Source organism: Geotrypetes seraphini, chromosome 4 (assembly GCF_902459505.1).
Source record: "Geotrypetes seraphini chromosome 4, aGeoSer1.1, whole genome shotgun sequence".
NCBI classification, from domain to species: Eukaryota; Metazoa; Chordata; class Amphibia; order Gymnophiona; family Dermophiidae; genus Geotrypetes; species Geotrypetes seraphini.
Genome location: NC_047087.1, coordinates 129,949,855 through 129,970,664, shown reverse-complemented (window position 1 = coordinate 129,970,664; position 20,810 = coordinate 129,949,855). Strand labels below are relative to the sequence as shown.

At 41.3% G+C, this 20,810-nt stretch overlaps 1 protein-coding gene across 1 annotated transcript in view; it reads left to right on the top strand.

Annotated features, from left to right (window-relative positions):
• The window catches only part of DSCAM (DS cell adhesion molecule), a 756,178-nt gene that overhangs the window by 412,443 nt on the left and 322,925 nt on the right, over window positions 1-20,810 (top strand). Inside the window, exon 11 of the mRNA XM_033942926.1 lies at window positions 8,830-9,003. Within this exon, the coding sequence (XP_033798817.1) occupies window positions 8,830-9,003 (174 nt within the window). The remainder of the gene's footprint in view (window positions 1-8,829; window positions 9,004-20,810) is intronic.

Below are 20,810 nucleotides of genomic sequence, written 5' to 3'. Positions count from 1 at the left end.
GGCCTCCCCCATTCCAACACCCATGCTTTTAGGTATACTGTAATTGCAAAATTATCAGTATATAATAAAATAAATATTGGTACTCTAAGAGAGGAGCTGTCTATGAGGCCATTTCTCAAAATTTTGAGGCCATTTCTCAAAATTTCTCAAGATTATTTCCTTCCCCCCCCCCCCAGAAGTGTTGGACTCTGCAAATTTTTATCTGCATTTTAAACCTGTTAGCACTTGCTAGTAGCGAACATCAACCTTTCTAAAAGTTTTTATTTTAAATCTGTTTTGGCAGATTAAATTGGTTATTCTGGCCTTCTGCATATGCAAACAAGGAAGGCCATCAGGATTTAAATCCATCTTGTACCTTCAGTGCGAAACATCAGTGCAGAGCAAGTGGACCGCACTCCCCCCCCTTTATAAAAGCATGGAAGAGGTTTTTAGCGCCAGCCAGCGCTAAAAACTCTAATGTGCTTTTGTAAAAGGGAGGGGGGTAGTTTCTTTACTGCGACTTCTTTTTAATTTATTGGTGACCAAACCATTCAACCTAGTGGGAATTATTTTCATGTGAAACAATATAATGGAACTATAAAACTTTAGAAATATTATCTAAAGTACTACAGTAGGAGAAATTAACTAGATTTTATGGTAGGGAAAGCAAATCTGAGTAAGTGCCCAAAGGAATTAAATGTTATGGATGCAGTTCATGCTGTGAAATAATCAATAACAATCTTAGGAGTTAGACTTGACTCAAGTTTTAAAATGCATTGTCAAGTGGTTAAGTCTGTGCAAATATGTTTTGCACAAATACACTTATTGTATCGAGTGAAGCCGATGTTGTCATCCTTTTGATTTTTGCACTGTAGTGCAGGCTATGGTTTTGTCGAGGCTTGATTATTGCAATACCCTATACCAGGGGTAGGCAATTCTGGTTCTCGAGAGCTGAAACCAGGTCAGGTTTTCAGGATATCCACAATAAATATGCATGAGATCGATTTGCATCTCAAGGAGGCAGTGCATACAAATCCATCTCATATATATTAGAAAGATGAAACATAGAAAGATGACGGCAGATAAGGGCTAAAGCCCATCAAGTCTACCCATAACATTGACCCCCTTTTAAGTCTACTGGCCCCCTTAACTCTACTGACCTGCTCTATTAAGTCTATATCCTAGCGACCCTATTCATTGGTATGACTCTCGCAGTGATCCCACATAGGTATCCCATTTATTCTTGAAGTCTGGGATACTGCAGGCCTCGATTACCTGTACTGGAAGCTTGTTCCAATGCTCTATCACTCGTTCCGTGAAGAAGTACTTCCTGACGTCTCCACGAAACTTCCCTCCCCTGAGTTTGAGCGGATGTCCTCTTGTGTTCGAGGGTCCTTTGAGAAGAAAGATATCATCTTCCACCTCGACCCGTCCCGTGATGTACTTAAATGTCTCAATCATGTCTCCCCTCTCCCTACGCTCCTCGAGAGTATAGAGCTGCAATTTGTTCAGTCTCTCTTCGTACGAGAGACCTTTTAGCCCCGAGACCATCCTGGTGGCCATCCGCTGAACCGACTTAATTCTGAGCACATCTTTACGGTAATGTGGCCTCCAAAATTGCACACAGTATTCCAGATGAGGTCTCATCATGGCTCTGTACAATGGCATCATGACCTCAGGCTTCCTGTTGACGAAACTTCTCTTGATACAACCCATCATCTGCCGTGCCTTAGATGAAGCCTTCTCCACTTGAGTAGCAGTCTTCATGTCTGCACTGATGATCACTCCCAGGTCTCGTTCTGCTGTAGTCTTGGTCAAAGTTTCTCCATTCAAGGTGTAAGTTCTGCATGGATTTCCATTTCCGAGATGCATGACTTTACATTTCTTGGCGTTGAAGCCCAGCTGCCAGACAGAGGACCAGCTTTCTAAAGTACGGAGGTCCTGTTCCATAGTATTCTGCAGATTGTAGCCGTTTATGATATTGCATAGTTTGGCATCATCAGAGAATAAGGTTACCTTACCTTGAAGCCCTTGAGTCAAATCCCTAATGAATATGTTGAAGAGGAGTGGACCCAGGACTGAGCCCTGCGGCACTCCGCTGGTCACTTCCGACGTTTTGGAGAGGGTGCCGTTAACCATCACCCTCTGAAGTCTGCCACTTAACCAATCTTTAACCCATGCAGTTAGTGTTACTCCTAACCCCATTGATTCCATCTTGTTCAGCAGTCTGCGGTGTGGGACACTGTCAAAAGCCTTGCTGAAGTCAAGGTATACGACGTCTAAGGACTCTCCCGAGTCCAGCCTTCTTGTTACCCAGTCAAAGAAGCTGATAAGATTGGACTGGCAGGACCTACCCTTGGTGAATCCATGTTGACTGGGGTCCCGGAGATTCCCCTCATTCAAGACCGTATCTAATTTATGCTTAATTAGTGTTTCCATGAGTTTACACGCTATTGAAGTGAGACTCACCGGTCTATAGTTCGCAGCCTCAGCCTTGCAACCCTTTTTATGCAGAGGAATGACGTTGGCTGTTTTCCAGTCCAACGGAACTTTCCCCGTGCTTAGTGAGAGATTGAAGAGTACGGCCAACGGTTCCGCCAGAACATCTCTCAATTCTCTAAGCACTCTTGGGTGTAAATTGTCCGGTCCCATGACCTTGTTCTCCTTGAGCCTTGTCAGCTCACTGTAGACGTATTCATTGTGGATATCCTGAAAACCTGACCTGGCTCCGGCTCTCAAGGAACAGAATTGCCTACCCGTGCCCTATACCTAGGAATGACTAAGACAAGGTATAGAGCACTGCAAATAGTGCAAAATGCAGCTGCTAGATTGATTACAGGAACAGCAAAATAGGCACACATTACATCTTGGCTTCAGAAATTGCACTGGTGGCTAATAGCATTTAGAGTACAGTACAAGGCTACAATAATTTGTCATTAATTTTTGTATGGTACAATCCCAGAGTATTTTAAGAATAAGATGATTACTTATCAGCCTAAATGATTGCTACGTTCTGAAAATTCTGCTTTGTTAAAGGCTAATGTTAATCCAAAATCTGTTGAAACTTGTGCAATGACCTTCTGTTGTGCAGGAGTGACATTATGGAATTCACTGGTAGGGCAGTTTAGAAAATGTGCTGATAAAGGAATATTTAGGAAGCTCCTCAAAACACAATTGTATGCCAATGCTTTTTTATAGGGTCTGATTTGTCCAGTTTAAGAAATTACTGTGCATTTAAATTTTTGCATTTAAATTGTACATTTAAATTTTGGTGCTGTTTTAGCCATTATGTATGTGCACATTTGTAAACCACCTAGGAATTAGACGGTATAGAAACTTTAAAAAAAATAAATAAATAAAGACGGTTGTGTGAAACTAGCCAGAAAGAACTTCTGACAAGGATTTTAGTGGTACTTTGGTCCTGATTATTTAAATGGCATCTACCTGTAGTTGCCTAGATTGGGGTGCCCACTGAGATAGGCGCCTAAATTTTTGTTTTTAATTAGTTAATTGTCTCTGATAATTGCAAGCACCATTAAAAAATAATTAGAAAACAAATTTAAAAAATTAATTTGCCAGTAGGTGCCTAACTTGACAGATGCAATATAGGCATCTGCACCTAGCACTGCTTACCCAAAAAGTAGGCATAGTTAGGGGTGGAGTTTGGGCGTGAATTGAGTTAGGCCCTGGTATTTTAGGCCAAGAAAACCCTGGTCTAATATACTGGCGCCTAACTTCAGTTAGGCGTTGCTAGGGGCGATTCCATAAACGGCAACTAACTTTGAATGCCGGTTCCCTAGGCACCATTTATAGAATCAGGCCCTTTGAGCCTACAGTGATTTTCTTGTGGGCTTTATGAAGTTTTCTGCAGGTCTATTAATATCTTCCACAAATTGTGAAATCTTCCTCAGATTTTTAATCAGAACTGCCAGCAAAAATGTGACAGTAGCACTAGCAGAGTGAGCAAAAATTAGTAATAACTTGCTAAAGTCCACATCTCTACAGTGATATAAATTCAATTCAAGACGATCCTATATTGCAGGAGAGGCCAAGGAAGATCTTATTTTGATATTATTCCATTTAAATTATTGGTGCAATCCTTAGTTTTGAGTATTTTTGATTATTGTAATATAATCCATTTTGTGGGTTATCAAATAAAATCTCTGCAAATTATGCATAATAACAAAACACTGTTCATTTAATATTTAATTTGAAGATGACAGACACCTTATTACCAAAGGTGCTTCATGTTGAAGCAAGAGTGATCTTTAAATTTGGATGTACAATATACTGTATGTTATAAGGTGTCACATGTCCTTGCACCTAAGCCCTCTTGCCTTACGGCACCCCGACCTTCCCCGACTCGATGGGGCAAGAGGGAGCCCACGTCCTCTTGCCCCGCGGCATCCCGACCTTCCCTGACTACGATCGGGGCAAGAGGGAGCCCAAGCCCTTTTGCCCCGGCGATCCTGGAACCCTCCCCCGCCGATAACAATCGGGCCAGGAGGGAGCCCAAGTTCTCCTGGCCACGCAACCCCCCTAGAAGATTGGGAAGGAGGGAGCCCAACCCCTCCTGCCCAGGCGAACCCCCTACTTCCACCAAAAACAGGTCCTCCTGCCCTTGAGACACCCCCCCTTCCACGCTCATCCCCCCAAACCCCCGATCGCCCTCCCGCCGACCTGCGAGACCCACTGCCAACCCCTCAATTTCCCCCTACCCCTAATCCCCCCGTACCTTGAAATCGTTGTCCAGACGGACAGGTGCCGAGCCCACCTGTCCGGCAGGCCAGCCATCCAAAAAAGGTTGATTGGAATGCAAACAGAACTCATGGCAGTCTCATGAGGTTATTGTGGAGTGGAGGGGTGGCCTCAGCACCCTGCAGTTGTGTGTTCAATCCCAGCGTGCTCACTGTGACTCTGGACAAGTAACTTAACACTTCTTTGTCCTATTGTGAGCCTGCCTGGACAGATAGGGAGAATACTTAAGAGTACCTGAGTACTACTATTCAATATATTGTAAACCACTTTGGGCGAATCTCTTCATAAAAAGACAGTTAATAAATTCAAATAAACTTGTATCAGCCATTTTGAGTAGTGAGATTTCACAGGGCAGGAACATAGGAAGATTGCTCTTGCCCTGGCTCACCACTGAACTAGTAGGGCTTAGGTAGGCCCAGGGAGAGGCCTGAGAGGGGGAGGACTCAAATATAAACCAAGACCCCCATTTATGGGCTATTTTTTTGCCCCAAATCTAGGTTTATATTTGAGTATATGCAGTAATTCCTAGCATCCAATTTGCGTTTTGGGGCTGTTCCCACTCACTGGGCAGAAGATTTCAGCATATTGTCTACAATGATAACTAGATCTTTTTCATGGGTGCTGAGGCTTAAAGTGGCATCAGGTAACTATGATTTGAATTATTCTTCCCAATGTGCATCACCTTGAATTTGTCTACAGTAAATTTCATCTGACATTTGGATGACCAGTCTTCCAATTTCCTAAGCTCTTCCTGCAGTTTTTCACAGTCTGCATGTATTTTAACAACTTTTCAAGTTATCTACATATGTAATCACCTCAGTTGTTGTTCTGATTTCCAGATCATTTCTAAATATGTTAAATAGCACTGGTAACAATACAGAACCCGGAAGCACTCCACTATTTACCCTCCTCCACTGAGAAAAATGGACATTTAACTCTATCCTCTGTTTTCTGTCCAATAACCAATTCCTAATTCACAAGAGAACATTGTCTTCTATCCCAGAAATCTCTCATGAGGAACTTTGTGAAAAGCTTTCTGTAAACCTAGATTGGTGTATCGCAAACTGTGTGCTGTGGCAGATTCCAGGTGTGCTGTGAAGTGCCGGCGAGGAGGAGAAGTGCTGACTACTTACAGGACATATCTCTCGCAGTAAGAGGCATGTCCTGTAGTCAGTCAGCCTGTGCCTCTCCTCCTCGCCAACACCTCTGCTCCTTCTCCTCACCTGTCCTTCTGCAGCAGCACCCGCTTCCCCCGCAGTAATAGGAGGCTCAGGGACACAGCTGGAGGATATCCGCACATGTGTAGGCATTGACGTGATGATGTCATGTATGTGCATAATGTCATTGCGTCAACGTCCGCACATTTCCGGGTGCCCTCCAGCTGCAGCCCAGAGATTAGTGTGTTGAAGCTTGGAAAGATTGTGACACACTGACCTAGATACACTATGTCAACCAGTTTACCTTTATCCACATGTTTATTCAACTTTTTAAAGAAATGAAGCAGATTGATGAGGCAAGACTTCCTTTGGCTGAACCCATGCTGACTCTATCCCATTGAACATGGAGCAGACTAAAGTACTTGGAAATTCTACTCAGCTTTTTGTTTCTTTTGACTCCGATATAGCTGGAACTTCTGTTACCAAACATGTCAAAGCGCATATCTGAATTATGGCTGTATTGACAGCACACTTGATGTCAGCCTCAATGAAGAAAATTTGCAAAGCTGCAATATGGATATCAGTCCATATATTCACATCTTTCTATTTCATAGAAGGAGACTCCTGATGTTACAGAAGGTTTAGTCAGATGGTTCTTCAGAATTTTTGTGGCCTTTCTAGAATCCAACTCCATACCTGCAGGGCCTGTTTTTGTTTTTTTATTTCCAGGCTCCCAGATTTAGAACTATATTTTAAATCATTTCACAAGCTTTGCTAGAACCTTTCTCATGTTGTCCATACCTTCCAGGGTGGAAGGCCTAGTGCAGATTTTTGTATCATTCACAAAGAGACAGACCTGTCTTTACAGCCCTTCTGCAATATTGCTTATAGCAATGTTGAAAAGATCTGCACCATGGACTGATCCCATTGGTAAAATCTCTATCCTCAGAGTAAACTCCATTTTTGACTACTGTTTGTTACCTGCCACTCAGTCAGTTTCTGACCAAACCAGCCACTTTAGAACCCATATCAAGGATACTCAGTTTGAGTCACATAGGTGGAACCCTGTCAAAGGCTTTGGTAAAATCTAAGGGATCAATATTAAGCCCATGGTGGTAATTGTAAGCTGCGGGCTGAATTTAACCCTGGATATTCAGTGCTTGGCATTTTTGGCCTGAGGAATTGAATATCTGAGTTATTGGGGCACCTGGAACTTAATCAAGCACCAGCTGATTTTCAGACTGGTTCCCAGTTAACTCAGCAGATACAGTTAGAACAGCCTATTTGCTGTCCTAACTTTATTCACTTATTTAGCTGATTAGCCAGTACCGAGACATCAAGCCCAGTATCCTGTGGCAAACCCAGGTAGCAAATACCTGGCAAGATTCGAAGGAGTAAAACAGATTTTATGCTGCTTATCCTGGGATTTCCCTACGCCATCTTTATTAATGGCTTATGGACTTTTAGGAAATTATCCAAAACTTTTTTAAAACCTACATATAACTGCTCTCCATCTAAGTAGCAGCTCCACCCAAACTCTGTTCCTGGACTACCTCTAACTTAGCTGGTTTAATAATTTTATTTAATTTATTTCTTTTTTTTATATACCGCCTAACCAAAAATGGTTCTAGACGGTTTACAACAAATAAGCATTAGTTATACAGTGAAGAGTACAATTTAAAAGGAAAGTACAATTCTAAACAATGTACAATAAATAAGAACTAAGGGGGTAATAATAATAATTAAAAAAACACGTCTAAAAAGTGTCCTAAGTGGCTATTGGACGATCAAAAAGCAACCCCCCCGACAACATCGGGTCAAGAGGGAGCTCAAGCCCTCTTGCCCCAGCCAACCGTGGCACCCCCGACTCATTTGGGCCAGGAGGGAGCCCAAGCCCTCCTGGCCCTGGCAACCCCCCCCCCCCCCCGCTGCTAAATGAATGGGCCAGAACCCCCGATCGCCCCCCCCCAGCTGACCCGCGACCCCCCGGACAACCCCACGACCCCCCCACCCCCACCCCCCTTCCCCTGACCTTTAGTTCAGTTGGCCGGAGAGACGGGTGCCAAATCCGTCCGTCCGTCCGGCAGCCCTCAGAAGAATGGGGCTGGATTGGCCCAGCCTAACCAAAGCCTACTGGTGGGGCCTAAGGCGCCTGGGCCAATCAGAATAGGCCCGGGAGCCTTATGTCCCTCCTGCCAAAGAAGTGAGATCACACTCTGGGCTCCTTTAACTAAGCTGCATTGCCGTACGCTAGACGCTAATGCCACCATTGAGCTGGCGTTAGTTCTTGACGCGTAGCGCGCGTGGCAACGCAGAGCACACTAAAAACGCTAGCGGAGCGTAGTAAAAGGAGCCCTCTGTGTACTGTTTATAGTGTTTGTCAGCTCTGTCTCAAAACAGATTTAACAAAACTGGAAACGTACAAAAATGGCAATAAAAATGATTCAAGTGGATGGAACAAAGAAAGGCTAAACATCTTGAGAATCTAAAGGAAGTTTATAAAATCATTAATGGAGTGGAACAAGTTAACAATGAATTTTTCTTTACTCGTTCAAATAGGACTAGCAGTAAGAAGTTAACTAGCTGCAAATTTAAAACAAATTTAGGAAAGTATTTTTTTCTTGTAAAAAAAAAAAAAAACAGCTGTGAAATTTTTATTTGTCTTTTACTGGTGAATTTAGTCAAAGCTTGTATAATAAATGGGTTATGAAAGGTTTGAATCCATTTCTGGCGGAGAAGTCCATACCAGTTATTATCCAAGCAAATGTGGGACTTAATGAGCAAAAGAGAATGGATCTCCTTATTATGAGCTGCCATGTACTTCAAAGTGATTAGTTTTGGTATAGTGTTCAGTCCAATTTGCAATTCATATGTTCCTGTGTGTGCATGGCTTTTCTTTATTTCCGTGTTCATTGTTTTTTGGGTTCTGTCATAGGTGCTGGGGTACCACAGTTCCAACCCATTGCCTTGAATGGCCGGCTCCAGGTGCTCACTAATGGCTCCCTGTTGATTAAGCATGTCCTGGAGGAGGACAGCGGTTATTACCTCTGCAAGGTCAGCAATGATGTGGGAGCGGATGTCAGCAAATCCATGTACCTCACGGTTAAAAGTAAGAACTCAAAACACCCCTATTTCTTCCTGTCCTGCTGCTCATCTAGATTACACTGCTGTTACGGCTTAGATCGGGGTTGACAGCCTAATGCCGTACCATCCTCAGAGGTTAGGCAGTCCAGATTTTCTAACTGTCATCCCAATATATCCCTAGCCCTTTGGGATGGGATAAAGAAAGATAAGACTAAATCATAATCTCATGATGACGTAAGTTAATTTGACAGTGCTGTTTTAAGCTGACAGACGGGAAAGTAAGAATTACTAGTGTCCGTAAGTATGTGCTGAATTGTTAATTTTCTGCCCTATTCTCTCAAGCTGCATGAATTAGTGTGTATTTGTTTACTTAAGAGTGCTGCTAGCCCAGCTATCACAATGAAAACTTCAAAGTGGAGTACAGACAATAAAAAATACAAATGAATAGAGAACAAATCAATAAAGCATAAACCCTTCGCACTGATATCCTAAGTCCAGCAACCTATGCTCTAAACTCTTCAACAACAGTAATTTCATCTCAATAGCCCTCTTAAGTAAAGCCAACTCAAATAGCCTTGCCTTTAACAGGCTTGATATACCGCCCAGCCTTCCAGGATCAGGGCAGTATACAAAGTAAACTACTGTATAGACTTGAGGAGGAAAAGAACTCCATTAATGACAGGATAGACTTAACAAATGCATACCTATAATCCTAATTAATAAAACCAAATATTATCAGCACATGATAAATAAACAGACAGAGGTCTTCCAGGAGCACAGGTCAATCTCCCTCTCTACTGTGAAGCTGACAATCCAAACGCTTTCTAAAAAATGGATCTTTAACATGCATTTGAATTTTATGTAGCTATCCTCAGCCCAAATATCTTTTGGCAAGTTGTTCCACAGGTTTGAAGCCAGAAAGAAAAGCTTTTTCCATGGTAGTAACCCAATGTGCCATTGTGAAATGAGAAGGTGTCATTCTAAAATCCAGCAAGGACCTAAGACACCTAGCTGGTGGCTACAGTGATGTCCATCTGTTAAGCTAGAGAGGCTCCAGGTCCATAGGGCCTTATGTGATAAGCTTCTAAATACAAAGAGTAGCCAATTAAATTTTATAAACAATGAGGTAACATGGTTTTAGAGTTGAGAATTTTTCAAGAGTTTGATTCTTGTGTTTTGTAAGGTCCAAATTTTTTTAACAAGAGCTTGTGGCAGACCCAGGTAGGCAATGTTTCCATAGTCTAACTGGAATTGAAAACAAGGCATGCAAAAATGTTCATAAAGCTGACTCTTTAAAGTACTTTTTACTGAGTAAAGGATGAAAATGCCCTTCTTAACACCTGTGGACACCTGTTCACCAAGCACAAGGGATGAATCCAGGATCACACCGATGTATTTAAATGTAAAAACTGGCAGAATAGGGTCACCAAAAAAGTGTAGGGACTAGCAAAGGGCATTCATTGTTTCCTGTGAACCAACAGACTGCTGTTTTAGAAACATTCAGGATTAATTTATGCTCTTGAAGCCAATCAGACACAATCCATAATTCCTCCTGAAGGTCAGTTAGATCCATAGAGGGTCATTTTCGATAGGACATCTAAGTCTGAGTTTGGACATTTTGGGAAAGACGTCCAGAAATCCAGTAAAGAAAATATCCATTCTCAAAACAGCAAGATGTCTATCTTTTTTTTTTTTTTAATGACCTATGTAGATGTTTTGGTCCTTAGTGCATCTATCTTTTTTGGCCATTCTCAAATATAAATATGTCCACATCAAACGCACATTCTTAGCAAAATGTTCAGACATCTGAGCAAAGCAGAGGGGCTTTTCTAAGAAGTACTGTAGTGAATTTCACAATATAAACAAGATATGGTGACATCTGTATCTGGGACTTTTAATAAAGATTGAACTTAAAAAAAATTTTTTACATCTTACAGAATAATGCAATTCACAAATAGATCATAACTTATGTATACAGTAAAACCTTGGATTGCAAAGTAACTTGGTTTGCAAGTGTTTTGCAAGACAAGCAAAACATTTAATTAAATTTTAACTTGATATACAAGCAATGTCTTGCAATACAAGTACTTACAGTATATAAACATCACAATTGAGCCGATGGTTCTTTGCTCTCTGACACTGCAAGAGTGTTGTGACTGTTCTAAACAAGCAAGGCCTTGCAATATGAGTACATACAGTATAAATGCGACACATCATTACAAGTGAGCTGATGGTTCTTCTTTCTCTGACGCTCCAGGAGTATAGTGACTGTTCTAAATGAGCCGAGTTCTTGCAATACAAGTACGTATAGTATTTTGTATTAAAGTTTTGGGGTTGTAGAACGAATCATCTGAGTTTACATTATTTCCTATGGGGAAATTTGCTTTGTAAAACGAGCACTTTGGATTACAAGCATGCTTCTGGAACAAATTATGCTCGCAAACCAAGGTTTTACTATACATACATTAAGAAAATCCTTTCAGAACATAAGAATAGCCTTACTGGGTCAGACCAATGGTCCATCAAACCCTGGCTAAAACCAAAAGGGTAGCAATATTCCATGCTACCGATCCAGGGCAAACAGTGGCTTCCCCCATGTCTTTCTCAATAACAAACTATGGACTTTTCCTCCAGAAACTTGTCCAAACATTTCTTAAAACCAGCCACGCTATCCGCACTTACCACAACCTCTGGCAATGCGTTCCAGAGCTTAACTATTCTCTGAGTGAAGAAAAATTTCCTCCTATTGGTTTTAAAAGTATTTCCCTATAACTTCATTGAGTGTCTCCTAGTCTTTGTAATTTTTGACGGAGTGAAAAATCAATCCACTTGTACCTGTTCTATTCCACTCAGGAGTTTGTAGACTTCAATCATATCTCCCCTCAGCTGTCTCTTTTCCAAGCTGAAGAATCCTAACCGTTTTAGTCTTTCCTCATACAAGAGGAGTTCCAGCCCTCCCTTACCCAAACCCCCCACCCTTCCACCCTCCCATTTGTCTGGCAGGTCATTCATACAATCACACATACTGCTTAACAAAATCCTCTAAAGGGCCCTACACATCTACAAAGGAGGCCATATTCCCAGATCTTTCAGCTAAATTAGCTTCATTTCGATAATAAAGGCATACTGTTTCCCACTAAAAATGAAAGTTCAAAAGAGTGAAGTTTTTCCAGTTTATGACTTTTAACTGTAACACAACGCCTATTAATATCAGAAATAATTTATTTTTGTTTACCCTCAATAAGGTTACTGAAGCATCACACGTTCTACATATCACCATGCCATATAAGAAAGGTATATGAACTTCTAATATACATTGTATTTTATTCCAGACTTCTTGCCAAAATGTTTGAACCAGCAGGCAATAAAACAAAAGATGCTCCAGTGTACCCACCTCCTTCTTACAACTCCAACATGCATTAGCATCCAATTTCTGTAATTTAACTGGTGTCCACAATGTTCTGTGAAGCACAAAATAAAGACTTTGTAACAAAGATGCTGAAGCCGTACATCGTATCCTTTGAGACCATATCTTCTTCCAATTCTCAGATGAAGCAGCACATTGCAATTCTCTAGACCAAAACAAATTGAAGGCCAGAAAGAGGCTTCTTAAGTAAATATAAGCATAAAAGCTTATACCAACTAGAAGCTTCATGACCTTGAAACCCCACAGTAAAGCATATAACAGGTAAACTCGGTTGCTCTTTCAGAGCAGTAAGCAATGAGAAGCCGACTGTAGTAGCATGCTGGAGTTGCAGCCCTTTAAAGCATTGAGAGAATGGCAGTTCAAATTTCTGTTTTAAAGTCTGAAAGGTCACCAAAAGTCCTTGTCACATCGCATCTTGCAAGGTTCTAATACCTGCTTGTATCCCAAGTTTTCCAAAGAATCATGGAGCCATTGATAGTAATGTGTAGATCCTTTAGTTGGAGTAAGAAGCAAATCATCCAAAAAAGTTAAAACTTGCCACGTAGATATAAAAATCTATCTCTCTCTCTCTCTCTCTCTCTTTCTCTCTTTCTTTCTCTCTTTCTTTCTCTCTTTCTCTTGTAATTCACTGACCCTGCAACTCTCCTTGTACTATCACTGGATGTTCAATGTTCTCTAATCAACCTATACTCTGTAATTTGCTGTCTGTACAGCTTTTCTTCATTGTGAACCACCTAGAAGTCGCAAGATTAGTGGCGGTATATAAAAATAAAGTTATTATTATTATTATATATATATATGGCACAGTTGGGAGTGGTGACATCAAAGCAGATTCTAAATGTAACCATTCAGCCACTTGTTACATTACTTGTCTCAATATATAAGCACGATGGTATAATTTGAAATTGGGAAAGTTGACGCCCCCTAGCTCTTTAACTTTCTGTAATATTGCAATTGCAATTCTAGGTGTTTTGCCTAACCATATAAATTTAGTAAGCATTCTGTTAACCTGTTTATAAAATTCTTCAGAAAAAAAGATGGATAACATACTCATATGAATGGATATGGATCTAATAGAGATTTCACACAATGAACATGTAAAGGTAAAACTTCAGATTTACTCCAATTGATTTTATACCTGGAAAAGGTTCCAAAGGCACCAATCAATTGTAATAAAGCTGGTACAGATATTTCTGGTTCCGTAAAACATAATAAAAAATCATCAGCATAAGCTGAGATCTTATACATACCATTTCCATAAGATATTCCCGTAATGCTACTTGATTGCTCAATAGCCAGAAGAAGAGGTTCCAATACTAGGTCAAATAGTAGTAGGGAGAGCGGACAACATTGTCTGCCACCCAGATAGAGATAAAACCTTTCAGTAAAAACATTATTAATACATATTTTAGTATTGGGATGGTATATAATGTATTAATCATATGTATAAAACCTGAGCCCATACCAAACCTTTGCATCACTTTGTACATAAAGGACCATTCTACCCTGTCAAACACCTTCTCTGCGTCCAAGGACACAGAGAAGGATGATTTTCCCATTGTATTAGCTAAAGACATAAGTTGTAGTGCCAGATGGGTATTGTGAGAAGAATGCCTACCAGACACAAAACCCATTTGATGCATACCTATTATATTTAAGGTAATACCTTAGCCAGATAGAGGGCCAGAACTCTGGCCAAGAGTTTACCATCTAAGTTTAATAAAGAAATAGGTCTGTAGTTGGCCATTAACATCGGGTCCTTCCCTGGTTTAGGGTGAACCACTATAAGTGTCTCAGCCATTGTCCCTGAAATACACCCCACTGATAAAACAGTCTGATAAAGATATAAAAATTCTGGCAGCAAACTATCTTAGAAACATTTAAAAAATCCAACCGTGTACCCATCATTCCCTGGTGACTTCTCATTTTGCAAAGACCCCAATGCTGTCCTGAGTTTCATTAACATAATGGGAGCTTCTAGAAGTTGTGCCTGTTGCTCAGTTAACTTTGGTCCCTTTAACTTAGCCAAAAATCCCTCCTGTTCAGAAAGTGTAGGGTCATATTCTGAAAAATATAACTTTTGATAAAACTATGAAAATTGACCTCCAAATATCTTTCTGATAAACAAGTATTGTACTTTCATTATCCTTAATAGATGATATCCTTTCCCTGTTTCCTTTTGTTTTAAGGTGATTTGCCAGTATTCTCCCAGCTTTATTGGCGCCTGCATAATACACAGCATTATCTATAAAGAGATCTTTGCACGCCCTATGACTAAAAGCCTAGATGGACGTGAGTTAGCTGGATGTGACTTAGGCGTCAGGCATGCTGGAGGTGTCCACATATAGGGGAATAGGGCTTTAATTTTGGGGGTAAAGAGGACTCCAGTTTGATATTAAGGTCAAAAGATGTTTAATAATGTATTACTTAAGCAAAGCACATGCAAAAAAAAAAAAAAAAAAAAAATATATATATATATATATATATATTGCATACTAAGGGCTCCTTTGATAAAGGTACGCTGGTGTTTTTAGCGCGTGCTGAAGATTAGCGCATGCAAACCCCGCGCTACTTGGAAAATACTAATGCAAGCTCTATGGAAGTGTTAGCATCTAGCGTGCGCTAAGCGCGTGCTAAAACCACTTGCCCACCTTAGTAAAAGGAGCCCTAAGCCTTCTAGTTTTGGGGGTAAAGAGGAATCCTATTTGATAATAATAGAAAAAGATGTTTAATAATGCACTACTCAAGCAAAGAGGATAAACCTGTTAACTTTAGTCTCTTTAAGGAACTCCTGCAGCACAGAATTAATAACCATTAGGATTTATAATTTGCAATGCATATCAAACAGGGTGGGAACACAGTAACAGAATTTTACAAATATATGTTGAGCCACCTCTGGAATGACAGTGCATTTCTGATAAGCAAACAGAGCAGCCAAGCAGAACCGATTGCTAAGTGCTTATTAAATGAAATAGGAACACTTGTGCTTCATCCTGATTAGATCATCTAACCCAGTGCTCACCTTTAAATGAAAAAAAAACCTACTGTTAATTATCAGGTGCCTGTCCTTGAGATGCATTGCATTGGGCTGGATGCTGAGGTGGTGTCACCTCTAAGTATCCCCAGCTGTGACGTGGAAACATCCAACTGGTAAAGGTTAGCTTTTCAAGCCTGACAGTTAAGGGAATTGACTTAAAGGAAATCTGCTTGGTGTTATTCCTCCAACATATTTCAGATTGCTCGTTTATCTGCTTAAGTTAATTTAGTAAAGATTTCATTATTGAACACGGTAGATTTCGATTTAAATCAAATCAGTTTAAATCATGGTTTAAATCAAAATCTCCTTGCTTCCTGATCAATGATTTAAAGCAAATTAGTTTATATTGCTGCACTGATAAAGGTGAAACTGTATTGCAAAGTGCTTGGTGTACACTGCTGATTATAAATAAACAGTTATTGTTTAAAAAGTGAAACTTTAGAAAGATTGCTTTATTAAAATTTTAAAAAATGATTGTACCATAGAGTAACAATTGAAGGACTTACCGTAATTTTTGCTCCTTAAAACACACTTTTTTTTCTACCCAAAAGTGGGTGGAAATGTTGGTGCGTCTTATGCAGCGAAGATAGAAATTTTTACTGCACATCTGATAATGTGGAGGATATGTGGTCGTCTCTGAAGTCCATCCTACACGATGCAACAGACCGATACATAAAGACAGTAAGTAAACGCAAGAGAAACAAAAGACCCCAACGGTTCAGTAAAGAAATTTCAGACCTAGTTAAACAGAAAAAAGACGCATTTATCACCTACAAACATTTAGGCAGAGAGGGGGCGAAAGAGGACTATCTAGACAGATCTAAAGCTGTCAAAACAGCAGTCAGAGAAGCCAAACTCCGAATGGAGGAAGAGCTAGCACGGAAAATTAAGAAAGGGGATAAATCTTTCTTCAGCTATATTAGTGACAGGAAAAGAAACAAAGATGGGATAGTACGCCTGAAGCAATCGGACGGTAACATTGCGGAATCAGATTCTGAGAAGGCAGAACTGCTAAACAAATACTTCTGTTCAGTGTTCACCCGCGAAGCGCCGGGAGCTGGTCCACAGCTGCAGACGGGAGATAACCAGAAAGACCCGTTTCAAGATTTCGAATTTACGCCCAGTAGCGTCTATGACGAACTATCAAGACTCAAAGTAAACAAAGCCATGGGACTGGATAACCTACACCCAGAATGCTCAGGGAGTTAAGGGAAGTCCTGGCAGAACCATTATCTGTTCTTTTCAATCTTTCCCTAAGCACAGGAAGGGTCCCCTTGGACTGGAAAACCGCCAACGTAATCTCACTCCACAAAAAGGGCTGCAGGACAGAGACAGCAAACTACAGACCAGTGAGTCTCACATCTATAGTGTGTAAACTCATGGAAACACTGATCAAACAGAATCTTGACACAATCCTAGACGAAGAAAAACTGTGTGATCCACACCAACAGGGGTTCACCCAGGGTAGATCCTGCCAATCTAATCTGATTAGCTTTTTTGACTGGGTTACTAGACAACTGGACGCCGGAGAGTCACTGGACGTGGTATATTTGGACTTCAGTAAAGCATTTGATAGCGTCCCTCATCGAAGATTACTGAACAAGCTGAAATCGATAGGATTAGGAGACACTCTAACTACATGGGTTGGGGATTGGCTGAGCGGTAGACTTCAGAAGGTGGTGGTGAACGGTACCCCATCCGAAGCATCGGACTTGATCAGTGGAGTACCGCAGGGCTCGGTCTTGGGCCCGATTCTATTTAACTTATTCATAAGAGATATGACGCAAGGACTTAGAGGAAGGGTATCACTGTTCGCCGACGATGCTAAACTTTGCAACATAGTAGGCAAAAGCTTATTACCTGATAATATGACACACGACCTACTGTTGCTGGAACAATGGTCAACTACTTGGCAGCTAGGCTTCAATGCTAAAAAATGCAAGATAATGCACCTGGGTAAGAGAAATCCGCGTAGAACTTATGTACTAAATGGTGAGACCTTGGTTAGGACCACGGCGGAACGCGACCTAGGGGTGATCATTAGTGAGGACATGAAGGTTGCCAATCAAGTGGAGAAGGCTTCCTCCAGGGCAAGACAAATGATGGGGTGTATCCGCAGAGGTTTCGTCAGCAGGAGACCTGAAGTTATGATACCGTTGTACATAGCCATGGTGAGGCCTCACTTGGAGTACTGTGTTCAGTTTTGGAGACCACACTACTGAAAGGATGTGCTGAGGATCGAGTCGGTTCAGCGAACGGCCACCAGGATGGTCTTGGGGCTCAAGGATCTCACGTATGAAGAAAGATTTAAAAAATTGCGGCTGTACTCACTTGAGGAAAGAAGAGAACGGGGAGATATGATTGAAACATATAAGTACATCACGGGACGCATCGAGTCAGAAGATGATATCTTCTGGCTCATGGGACCCTTGACCACCAGAGGGCATCTGCTGAAAATCAGGGGAGGGAAGTTTCATGGCGACTCCAGGAAGTACTTCTTCACCGAAAGAGTAGTGGATCATTGGAACAGACTCCCACTCCAGGTGATAAAGGCCAGCAGCGTGACGGATTTTAAGAGAAAATGGGATACTCACGTGTGATCTTTAAGGGAGTAAATTCAGGGGAGGGGATACTTGGAATGGGCAGACTTGGTGGGCTATAGCCCTTTTCTGCTGCTTTTTTCTATATTTCTATGTTTCTATCGGGGTTCCTGGCCGTTCAACACACACAATGTGCTGGCCATTCACTAGCTGAGGCTGCTGCCTGCCTTGGGCTCGCCAAGCCCACTCAAAAAGGGGGACCATCGCCTGCCTCACTCTTTCACTGGACAGGCCTGCCCAACTGACACTTACTGGTACACGGTGGACCCTTTCTCCCGCTGCTCCACAACAGCGGCATCTCTCGGCGACATGTTGGACCAGCAGAAGTGATCTGCCACTGATGGGGAAACAACGCGCCAGATCCAGCAGGCCCAGGAGTTCCCAGCCACACACATTGCCCGATCACACCTGCTGAGCCCGCCCAAAAGGCTGCCGCCTGCCTTTCCTTTCCACCCGCTGCTTGAGAAGGACTCGCAAGAACTGACGCAGCCATTCAGGCAGCGATGCAGAACTAGGCAAGTGCACGAAAAGCTCGCGCCTGCCTTGCTTGCCGCTCTGCCTCTCGCTGCTGCAGCCGTCCAAATACGATAAATTTAGTAATTGATTTTTAAAAATCTTGTTTTCAGGTTTAATTCTGAACATGAGAATTCAGTCTAGCTCAGAAAGGAAAGGGTTTTAAATCAGTGGAACACATCCTTGAGTGGAATGATATTTTTAAATTAATTAGCAGCAGCTGTAGATTATCTTGGGATCTCAGGGCCTGCCTGGAGACATATGGCTTTATGAAATCTAATAGATATTTGGGATGATATATAGTCTCTTAAGGAACTAAATGTACTGTATATAACATTGGCATAAATGCTTTCTATGTTTGATGGATATAAATATACAAAAAAGGTAGAGTGTGTGGTTTTGGCCAGAAATGGTGACCACAGGCCCCAATCTCTTCTTGGGATCCTTTGGTGTACAATAGAGGTGGCAGTGAGGCAAAAAATTAAATTTAATCATGGATGGACTAGGCATAGAGGACCCCTTGGTCATAAAAAAAGTGTAAAATCTGAGATGATTTAATATAGCGATGAAAGCAAAAAACTGTGGATACAGATGTTCTGGAGATAATTTATTATACACTGACATATAAAAACATGAAAATTCAATGAAAATAGTACAATAATAAAAAATGCAGCGGTAAAAATCCAACCGAACCCTACATGCGGTCCATGTTTTGGTGAATACGCCTTCCTCAGGGGTCCAATGGTTTGCAAACTCACATATAAACAATTGGACTGAAAACAGTCTATTGTCTTTAAACATGTGAGCAAAGAACACCGCAGACAAGCTGAAGTAGCAAAAAATCGCTATAGATTTAGTATAGGCCATTTCTCTGTAAAATATCCAAAATGGATAACAGCACAGGAAAATATAATTAAACAGGTACTGCTCTAGGTAGAGAAATGAGCAGATAGATGGATCTAGCCCTGCCCCTGCCTGTCCTGTGCCCTGTCTCGGCCTACAAGTATACTACCAGAGGGGGGACAGGATATACAGCCTGGCAATTATTCCAATTATTCTGAAAGCATCTTAAAACCTGGCTTTTTTCCAAAATGTAAAGCTATCTATTTAAAATATAAAGCTAGCTATCCTCTTCATAACCTCTAATTTCTTATTATGTCCTTCCCTCATTTATTGAATTACCTGTAAACCGTGTCAAGCTCTATCTTTATGGAGATGATGTATTATACAAACTTAAGGTTTAGTTTAGTTTAGTTTGTCAGGGAGGGGGGACAGGGTGCAGAGTTTGGCAAGGAGTGTGGGGTTGGATGCAGAGCCTGGCAGGGAGAATTTGGTTCAGAATGTTTTTTTTCTTGTTTTCCTCCTCTAAATCTAGGGTGCATCTTATGGTCAGGTGCATCTTATGGAGTGAAAAATACGGTATTTCTAAAACCTGCAAAGTCCAATGCAAGTAATATGGACTTTGCAGATTTTGGCAATAAGCCCTTCAATTAAAAACATAAGAATAGTCTTACTGGGTCAAACGAATGTTCCATCTAGCCCAGTAGCTCGTCCTCACAGTGGCCAATCCAGGTCACTAGTACCTGGCAAAAAACCAAAGAGTAGCAATATTCCATGCTTCCGATCTAGGGCAAGCAGTGGCTTCCCTCATGTCTGTCTCAATAACGGACTATAGACTTTTCCTCCAGGAAATTGTCCAAACCTTTCTTAAAACCAGCTATGCTATCCACTCTTACCACAACCTCTAGCAATGAGATCCAGAGCTTAACTATTCTCTCAGGTGTCTCTGACTGCCCTGTGATATGATAGCTTAGGGATCTGCTAAGCTATCATATCACAGGGCAGTCAGAGACACCTGCCTGGAAGCTGCTATAGCTCAATAAGTAAAATCCCTGTGCTCTTCTTCCAGAGGTCATAAGTTCAAATCCCATCCAGCTCCCCCAGCACATATTTCAATTGTGGCATTCTACCATGCAGGTGCACCTTGATGATCTCACAATGAGGTCACCATTGTGCAGCTGCAAACCTCCATTTGCAATGAAGTAGAAGCCATGTTAAGGTCTGTATCTGTTTTTTTCTGTTTTAACCTTTTGCAAATGAAATTATGTATGCAATCTAGATATTTTTGTCATGTGCTTTATTTGCTGTATCAACCTGTTTCAAGAATGAGCTCATTGGAGCAATCTTTAGTGAGAAAAAAGGGTAGCTTTTTAGCAAGAAATATAAAGCTGTTGTTTTTTTTCATGTGCTGTGCT